The 10,122-nt window shown below is 51.5% G+C and overlaps 1 protein-coding gene across 1 annotated transcript in view; it reads right to left on the bottom strand.

The window, feature by feature from the left end:
- Nucleotides 1–4,798, bottom strand: part of MYO1B (myosin IB) — a 135,057-nt gene extending 130,259 nt beyond the window's left edge. Inside the window, exon 1 of the mRNA XM_014544777.1 lies at nt 4,792–4,798. Within this exon, the coding sequence (XP_014400263.1) occupies nt 4,792–4,797 (6 nt within the window). The 5' untranslated portion in view covers nt 4,798. The remainder of the gene's footprint in view (nt 1–4,791) is intronic.
- Between the last annotated feature and the right edge of the window lie 5,324 nt (nt 4,799–10,122).

The following is a 10,122-nucleotide window of genomic DNA, read 5'->3' as shown; positions in this document are numbered from 1 at the left end:
GGAAGGGAAGGAGAGAGACAGAGAGAGAAACATGGATTTGAGAGAAACACATCAATTGGTTGCCTCCTGCAGTGTCCCTACCAGGCAGGGGGTCGAGCCTGCAACCGAGGGACACGCCCTTCTGTCCACGGCCAACGTTCTAACCACTGAGCCAAACCGGCCAGGGCTAGGTCCAATTTCTTTAAAGAAGGTGAGACCATAAAGACACCTGGGCAGCGACGTGGGGTGCACTGTGACTCCCGCTCAGGATTCCACAGCCCCGAGGGCTGAATCCAGACAGGGCCACCCAGGCCTCCCAGCAGCCTCTCCCCTGCCCTGGGGATCAGCGTGTCCCGAGGGCGCTGTCCCCCGCAGGGAGCAGACCCCGCTGACCTGTGACAAGCACAGTGTGCGCGTGGACACCGCTCTGAGCCACTGCGATGCTCAGGCGCACGCGGTCACAGCTTGGCCCACCACCCTGAACGGCTGGCAGTCCTCGCGGAAATCGCTTTTTATCCTACGATTCCCCCAAGCCAGCCTCCCCTGACTCGGCTATCAGCACGTTCAGAAACTTTCCAGGTCGTTTCCAAAGCATCCAAATGAACTTTCACAGAGACAACTATGCTTGCCTCTATTTAAATCGTGATATTAAATACAGTCAGTGCGACCACCAGAGACGGGTTTGGGATCCACACAGCTGAGTCTGGATGAGCATCGATCCCCACCTCAGGGGCGCCCCGGGCAGCGCTCGCTGGGCACCGAGGGTCTGAGTGATGGGCATCGGCTAATCCATGGGACTCCATGGGACTCGGGAAAGAAAGCCAAGGAAGCCAGCAGACTAGACGCTGCGAGAATGACCGGCACTAACGTATCACCAAGCTACAAACCCGGGGGGTTTTCAAAACCATATCCGAAAACCGTACTGACTCTGTCCCGAACGGACAGTCGAAAGGGCTCCAGCCATTTTAAAAAGCACAAAAGTAACACTTCAAACCCACAGCCAGACAGAGTCAAGAGTACAAGGCCACATGTATTCCCATAACCTGCCTCTTAAAGATAGAAAGAACAAACACACACGCTACCATTAAAAACTAAATTTGAGTTTCATACTTTAAAATGACACACTTTAAAACTGTCGACAGACGTGAATGTTCCTCTCAAGGTCGCCCAGGGAAGTCTGGTGCTTCTATTTTAGGAGGCCAAACAGTGACCATCCATAATTTGTATACGTTTAGAAATCAGATCGTCAGCATCTTCAATAAAAACATAAACTTTTAGGTAGAAATCATTTTTTTTTTTTTGGAGTGAAAATAAAAATAATTCCATGGAGTTGAAATAGCAACTCTGTAACTTTTACCTGTAGTTCTTTTTTTTTTTTTTTATTTTAAATATAACGACGTTAAATGCAATAAACATTAATATTTCAAGAAAATGATTTTAAATATAATAATATTACATGCAATAAACATTAATATTTCAAGAAAATAGATTTTAAATGTAATAATATTACAGGTAGAAATCATTCTGATGTACCTCAACAGACTATTAAGAGAAACGCCACGTAAACACATATACACCAGAGACCTCAAAACAACCAACCACAGTTTAAATAACACATACTCACAAGTCAACCTGACCCCTTCACCAACACCAACATGCAGCTTCAAAGAGGGTAGCCTTCGCCTCTACACAGCTTTCACCAAAAAACAGACACAAAAACATCTGAGCAGAAAGGCAGAACACCTCCCCCACTAAAGCAATTCCGCCCCCACTCTCCTGGGAGAGAGCTACCCGCTCAGTCTTACTCTAACCAAGGTTTGCCCTTGGGAAGAAAAACAAGAACCCAAAACCAAACTCTTGAGAGAGAAAAACATGGCTTTGTGAACAGAGGTAAACTCACATATAAATTTTACTGAACCTTGGCCTAATCAGTGATGGCGAACCTCTTGAGCTCGGCGTGTCAGCATTTTGAAAAACCCTAACTTAACTCTGGTGCCGTGTCACATACAGAAATTTTTTGATCTTTGCAACCATAGTAAAACAAAGACTTCTATTTTTGATATTTATTTTATATATTTAAATGCCATTTAACAAAGAAAAATCAACCAAAAAAATGAGTTCACGTGTCACCTCTGACACGCGTGTCATAGGTTCGCCATCACTGGCCTAAATCATTGTCCCCACTATTCCTTTTTTTAACCATGAGGACAGGATTACAAAATGGTTTAGTCTTATCATCCCATAAAGTTGCCTAGAGTTGACCTCACACAACTGTTATGCCTGAGAGAACAGATTCTTGGGGACGGGAGACGGAGTTGGCGTTGAGAAGGCGTTGAAGACGACGTGATTCCTTCCAGGAAGAGGAGAGAGCCAGCGACACCAACGAACTGGACGCCAAGGAAGCAGGAGGAGGTGAGGGGGGACCAGACGAGCACAGGTCACCAAGGCCACGGACAGGAGCGTGACCAGTTGGAGCAGGAGGAACAGTCACTCAACAGTGTGGGGGGTGAGGGAGCCCGGGGCAGGGAGAGAGGCAGGTTGGGCATTGGGCTTCGCATCCATTCGTAGGGGCTGAATTGTGTGTCCCCAAATTCTGTGCCCCCCCCAAAATTCGCATATTGAAACCCTAATCCCCAGGACCTCAGGATGTGACTGTGTGTGGAGATGGGCCCATTAAGGAGGCGATGAAGTTAAAATGAGGCCGTTAGGACGGACCCTCATCCAATACGACCCTCTGAGGACACAGCAAGGCGGCCTGCAACCCAGGAAGAGGCCTCAGAGGAAAACAAACCCGCGGACGCCTTGATCGTGGACTTCAGCCTCCAGAGTCAACCTGTGGGTCAGGCTGCAGGCTTCAGCCTTCCCTAACATCGCTCAGACAAGCAGCAGCCAGTGCCAACGTGCCCCATACCTATCAAGAAGGGGCCCAGGACCGGGCACCGGCACAGCCTATCTCGCTTCACGCTTGGCCTCACCTGGGCACTTCCAAGCTCAATGCAGAAAGCAGCCGGCCGCAGATCGCTCAGCAGCTCCCGCCAGGTGGCCCCAAGGGCGTCAAGTTCACTGAACTTTTAAAAAAGTACCTGAAATCAATGGGACTTTGAGGAAATGTGTCAGGTTTGGCAAAGTTTTCTTTGTAAAAACGTATTTTGGTAATTTTCCAGAATTCTGTTCTTATGGTTTGAAAAAGTTTAAAAACTCTGACATAACAAAATGGTACCGACACAGGTAACCCTAAGGAAAACAAGGAAAGAGGAAAACTTTAACTTCAGCACTCTCTCCATCTTTCAGCCCCCCCCCCCCCCCCAGCCCTCCAAGATTCCCGGTGCTCTTAGTGAGCGAGTGAAGTTAGTGAGTTAATTTGTTCTTTCTTTCTTTCACTGGTTCTAGGTGTGACTAAATAAGAGGCAATTTAATTTAGATTTTTTTTGAGGGCGAAAGGTTACATGTATTTTTACAATTAAAAATAAGAAGTAGGCGATGCTTCTGAAATCCAAAGTGATGATGATGATAGAAATGCTATTAGCACCGTGACGTCAAAAGAGGATCGACTCTGAGGTAAAGGGTACCAAGCTTGGATTTACATGGGTTTGGGGAGAGAGTGAAATATCCCCTGAGAAAGAAAACTGAGCAAGAGGTCAAAAGACTTGGTTGGGTTCAGGTTCCCAAATCTATCCCCAGCTAGCTGTCTGAGCCTGAGCAGGTCTCCAATGCAAGGAAGGGGTTACAGCAGCGACCTTTAAGGCCGCTTCAACTTGAATACTCTACCACCCCAAAATCAAAACACCCATGGATAGCCCTAACCGGTTTGGCTCAGCGGATAGAGCGTCGGCCTGCAGAATCAAGGGTCCCAGGTTCGATTCCGGTTAAGGGCATGTACCTTGGTTGAGGGCACATCCCCAGTGGGGGGTGTGCAGGAGGCAGCTGATCTATGTTTCTCTCTCATCGATGTTTTTAACTCTCTATCCCTCTCACTTCCTTTCTGTAAAAAATCAATAAAATATATTAAAAAAAAAACAACACCCATGGATAACCAAGTTCTACCTTTAAAGAAGGTGTGACGTCAACAGAATACAGAATAAAATTAAACAATTCAAGAATCTGAAAACGTGAATTTAAATACATGGGTGAGAGTTCCTTAAGGGATCATGTAATTATGGATTTTTGAGAGACATCCCTGAAACTTATAAAGCTGTCAAGTCTGCCGCGGCCCCCTTCCCCAGGGTCACGGAATGCGCAGTATTCTGCTCCTGCAGAGAGAGCAGGTTCCTGAGCCGGACCCCGTGCGGCAGCTCACACGTTTCTATGAATGCCTCTCCTCACCAAGAGGGAACCTCTTCCTCCTGGCTCACCAGCGGGGGCAGGTGGAAACTGCTCTACTTATTCCAAGCTTGCTAGAGACCCACACAGGAACCCGCCATGCAAACTGGCAGGAGCCCAGTGCTCGTAAAAATTAAGCTTCTCCTAAAAGCATTTAGGCTGGACTATCTTCTGACGTGAATAAAGCAGTGACAATCCTCTGAAAGCACTTTCAAGGGGAAAATGATCCGAGAGGAACCCAGCACCTCTGCGAGCTCAGGATTGTGAGCAGGGCTTCGGGGTCTAACAGTCAGTAATTTAAAAGGAAGCCGCACGGAGGGAGGAGAGGGAAGGCGAACGCAAAAAGGGAAGCAGGGCCAGCAGGAATGTTACCAGTGTGGCTGTTTTTAGAGTTTCTTCCTGGATAAAGGGTGTGGAAAATCGCTCTCATGAAACCGGTGAAAATGAGCGGGCACAGGACGCGCACGCACTACATACAACAAGGTCCATAACCAACATCTGTTCTGCTGCCCTTTCGACTCAGTTCTCCAAAATCTCTTGAAGGGTACTGAGCTCTTATGTTTTTTTTTTAATACAGCTTAAGAACCTGGAATGCACAGTTTCGAATTTTCATGTTAACACAGCGAAACGAGTGCAATTTCAAAGCATCCGGAGTCCACGCAGGGTGGGTGGGAAAGCCCAGGGGAGGCAGGGACCAGGCCTCCTCCCGGCCTCCCAGCTGCCCAGGAGCCAGGCGCCTGGCACGTAGAAGCTGGGGATTCTTGTTTGATAAGAGAAGGGAGATGATCAGTCTCACTCCTCTCTAGACCTCACCTTCTAACTCCTATCCTGAAAGAGTGTAAGTCCATCCCCACTCTCCTCTCCTCGCACAAACCCCCCTCCCTCAGCCCCGCCCTGCAGCGCTTCTCACACCATTTCCTCCACAGACACCAGGCCCTCAGCTCCCCTTGGAGACGAGATCAGACAACGCCCCCCCCCCACCCGAGAACTCCCCCCTGAAGAGAAAGATGCGCCCAGGAGAGGGAGCCAGGAAGACCAGGCAGGGCTGGCTCGGCTCTCGCCCTCTCTCCCTCACTTGGGGAAGGGGGGTGGTGCAGGATGGGGAGCCAAGCACACGCCCCAGAAAAGAAGGAGAAACTCAGAAGCTTCCGATCGTCCCTCCCAGCTCTGCTCTAGCCGCTGACACCCACAGGCCCAGCTCCGGGTGACACAGGAAGCCGGCCAGGCGGGAGGGACTGTCAGGGGGAGCTCTCCGACTCCTTAAAAGTGGCCCGAAGCCTCACAGAGCACCACCCAGGAGGCCGTGTGCTGTTCTGGAAAGACCGTCTTGGGCTCGACCTCTACCCGCCAACCTCTACCCACCGTGGAGGTTTCCGCATTCCCCCATCTGCAGGCATCCCCGCGGAGGACAGTGCTGAGATGAAGTGGCAGGAGCATGGAGAGTAGCCAGGATGAGGCCACACGTGCCCACATCTGATCGACAGGAGCACAGTTGTCTATACAAGATGAGCCACTCATTCTCTGGACACTGGGCAGTTCTTGCCCACAATGCGGATGAGCCTGAAGTCCAGGAGCAGCCTCCGTGGGTTGACGGACGGCCCTGCTGAGCACAGGCTGAGGACGGGGTGCCGGCAGGTGGAGGGAAGTGGCAGGAGGACACGGAGGAGCTGCACCCGCCAGGGCCACCCCGTTATTCAACACCTTCTCCCACGGAAGGTGCCTCCTACACCCCACGGCCCTAAAAGGACCCGCCACTCTCTCCGGGGGCAGCGAGCAACAGGATGGTGCTCCCTGAGACCCCAAGCAATCCATCCTTAAGGGAGGCAGCGTCAGAGACTGGCCCCGCCACACCCTCGCGGTCGGAGTGGGCATTGTGCTCCGCTTCCTCCCACCCTCTCGCTCCTGTTTGTGTTCAGCCTGTCTCGGCAGCCAGCACGTGTGGGTGTGGGCGTGGCCTTGGCCACCACAGCTGCCACAGCTGTTCTCTTCACTTCACCACCATCTACTCTCCGGGCCACCGATCTGGCCGGCTCCAGCCTTTGAGGCTCAACAGATTTCCTTCATTGCTTTTTTTTTTTTAATTGACTTCAGAGAGGAAGGGAGAGGGAGAGAGAGAAACATCAACGATGAGAAAGAATCATTGATCGGCTGCCTCCTGCACGCCCCTCACCGGGGATCCAGCCCGCAACCAGGGCACGTGCCCTGACTGGGAAATGAAACCTTACCTCCTGGTTCATAGGTCAACGCTCAACCACTGAGCCACGCCGGCTGGGCTTCAGGTACTGACCACTGACAAGAACCTAAAAGAGGCTCTGAAAGTGCGATGCTAGTGAGCATCCCTCCTCCTTTGTAGCTGGGAGGTGGGAAGGTGCTCCCTGTAAGAACTCAGACCTGGCGTCCGCATCCCCTCCCTGTCAATATCCCGTGGAGGGGACTTTCCCGGGATGAGGAGACAAGTTCCCGCACCTACACCACATCCTCGAAGACCCCAAACGGTGTCCTAGCCTGAAATAATTAAACAAGTGAAGGTAGGCCTTCCGGTCTTCAAAGTCTTATCTTGGAAACAAAAAGCCAGTATGGACTTTTCCCTTTGCCCAGCAGCATTCTGAGAAACCCACACACCAGAAGCCACTCCGCTCCTGCACTTGATGGTCACTCTTGGGTCAATGTCAGGCATCTTTGTCCAGCACCACCCTCCATTCCACTCAAGGACGGAGAGCCCAGCTGGCGTGGCTCAGTGGTTGAGCGTCGACCTATGAACCCGAGGTCACAGCTCGATTCCTGGCCAGGGCACGTACCCAGGTTGTGGGCTCCATCGCCAGTAGGGGGCGCGTGGTGGAGCCAGTCAATGATTCTCTCTCATCATTGATGTTTCTCTCTCCCTCTCCCTCCCTCTCTGAAATCAATAAAAATATATATATTTTTTTTTTTTTTTTTAAAAAGGGCCCTGGCCGGCTTGGCTCAGTGGATAGAGCGTCAGCCTGCAGACTGAAGGGTCCCGGGTTCGATTCCGGCCAAGGGCACATGCCTGGGTTGCGGGCTTGATCCCCAGTAGGGGGCGTGCAGGAGGCAGCCAATCAATGATTCTCTCTCATCATTGATGTTTCCATCTCTCTCTCCTCCCTTCCTCTCTGAAATCAATAAAGAAATATATTACAAAAATAAATCAATAAAAAGAAATGAAATAAAATAAAAAGAAAGGAAGAACGGATACCTCCTCCATTCCCTTTCCAGGTTGATGCCTACGCTCACCCGCTTCCCCTGTGGGGAAAAGATGAACGCAGAAATTCTGTGGAATGTGTGTTCCCACGAGGCCCAGAAAGTCGATGATCTCAGAGGATATTCTAAAGAAAGACCCTTGACACTTCCCGAAGAAAGAATGTCTTCTGTGCGAGGCCAGGGCCAGGACACAAAGCATGTGCTGGGAAAAATCTACGGCTGCTGCCGCCGCGTATGTTTCCAATTCTGATGGCCCATTTCCTCTTTATAATCACATTCCTCCCCGCCTTCCCCTTCTGAAAGGGACCCTGGCACTGGTCTCAGGAAAGAAGCAGAGTGCAGCTCTGACACAGGCCGGGAGAGGAGAAGGCTACGTGATGCCAACAGCACAAAACGCTCGGATCCTCCATCGGGCCGGCTCCATTCCACCACTTTTAAATGTTTCCAAAAGTGAACTTAAATGTTGGCACGCCTAACTTTAGAAACATAAAGCTTCATTCACATAAAGCGTATTCACGCGGGCCATCACCCAGCACAAAGCCTTTTAGCGATACAGTTTGAGGAGCTGGGATGCCATTGGTCTGGCCTTCCAACCACCTCACGGTGGTTCTGGAGGAATCGATGATGGCGATATATGTGAATGTGATTCACAACCTGCAAAGGGCTGCTAATCAAACGGTTGCTATTCCCGTTACTAAGCGATCTCATACCCTACAGTGTATACTTCAAAGAGAAAGGGCCCGGCCAGTGTGGCTCAGTGGTTGAGCGTTCACCCATGAACCAAGAGGTCACGGCTCGATTCCCCGTCAGGGCACATGCCCTGGTTGCCGGCTGCATCCCCAGTAGGGGGCGTGCAGGAGGCAGCCGATCCATGATTCACTCTCATCATGGATGTTGCTCTCTCTCTCTCCCTCTCTGAAGTCCATAAAAATATATTTTTAAAAAAAGAGAGAAAGGATCTTGGCATCAGAGAAGGGAATTCAAATCTCCCCTCCACCGCTTACTACCTACACAATTAAGAGGCCGGTGACCAACCTCGGCCCTAGGCTTCCCTCTAGCGAGCTGGGAGGATTCAGGGGGTCGTGCATGTAAACCCCTCTACACACAGTGGACCCTTCCTCAAGGGTAGCGACAGCTATGGTCAGGCCATTTAATTACCATCCACGTGCCCAGCCATTGAAAACAGTAGAATGGACGCAGGAGAGGAGAGCCTCACCCACCAGGAGGACTAATGCCAAGCACGTGGATCCTATAATCTGAGGATCCCTTCTTAAACCACCCCCACCCCACCCCCACTCCTTTGACATCAGAAGCTCCTAGCTGCTTTGCATAACAGCAGCAACCAGCGAGTGAGTGAGAGTCCGTCTCTGACACCAGGCTTGGCCAGCGATGGTTCCATGATTTGTCCCACCCCGTGAAGGGGATGCGGCCCCCACGGGGGCATCCATCAGACACCTGTGGCCAGAGACCAACCATTTCAATATATTTTTCTTGATTTCAGAGGGGAAGGGAGAGAGAGAGAGAGAGAGAGAGAGAGATGGAAACATCAATGATGAGAGAGAATCACGGATCAGCTGCCTCCTGCACACGCCACACTGGGGATCAAGCCTACAACCCAGGTATGTGCCCTGACCGGGAATGGAACCGTGACCTCCTGGTTCATAGGTTGACGCTCAACCACTGAGCCACACGGGCCGGGCCAGAGACCAACCATTTAAGAGGATCCCCGGCCGCGTCTCCAGTAGCAGTCACGGTCTCATGCTTTGCACTGTGTTCATGTATGTGCCAGGCAGTACTTGGGAGGAATCTAACGAGGCTCTATTTTACACAACAATTCACAACAGGAACGAAAAATCCAAAACGGCCAGAGAACAGTAACGGAGGAGCCTCCCTCGGCTCCCTGCCCGGGGCAGCGTTTCGCCAGCTTGCCGGCTGGACAGCGTCCCGCTTCCACGTCACAGCGCAGTGGCTCCTGAGGACAAGCCTCACTGCTTTGCCTCCTGAAGATCTGACCACATCCCCCACGAAAGAGCCGGCCCTGGGCCGCGGCTTGCACAGCTCTTTTCCATTACCACTTAGCGGGCAAGGAAAACATTTTTTCCCCTAAAGTAAGCTTCTCACTTGCCTCCTAAGCTCAGGAGGCTTTCAAACTCGTTCACCCTAAGATGAATGGCCCGCGGGGTGGTTTCCAGGTGGGCCCGCAGGCTTGTCAAGGAGGTTGCTCTCGGCCACTTGCCAGGTCTGCCTGCAGCCTGCCTACCTACCGACTGACCAGACCGACCAGAACTGTGTCCTAAGTCACCCACAGTCACTCTCACCGCCAGTCCCACTTGGGGACCCTTCCCTCCCTGTCCCACAGGCACAAACCATGAGTGCCTGGGAATGTCAGCCTCCTCCCCAAACAGCAAACAACTCTCACCATTCAACCCCCACCCCCCACACACACAGCTCCCTCCCGGGTCAGCCCATCCTCTTGGGTTTCTGGATTCCCATCTAGAAGAGTCCCTTAACAAATGCCCAACAGGTTGCATTTAGTTCTCCCTCCCCTAAGAAAAATCCCCGTTCACCAAAATGGGAAGCGTTCCCTTGCTCCTTCCAGAAGAC

This window comes from Myotis brandtii, unplaced genomic scaffold, assembly GCF_000412655.1.
Source record: "Myotis brandtii unplaced genomic scaffold, ASM41265v1 scaffold381, whole genome shotgun sequence".
NCBI lineage: Eukaryota > Metazoa > Chordata > Mammalia > Chiroptera > Vespertilionidae > Myotis > Myotis brandtii.
The sequence above is the reverse complement of the archived record's forward strand: the minus strand, read 5'-3'. Positions and strand labels throughout refer to the sequence as shown.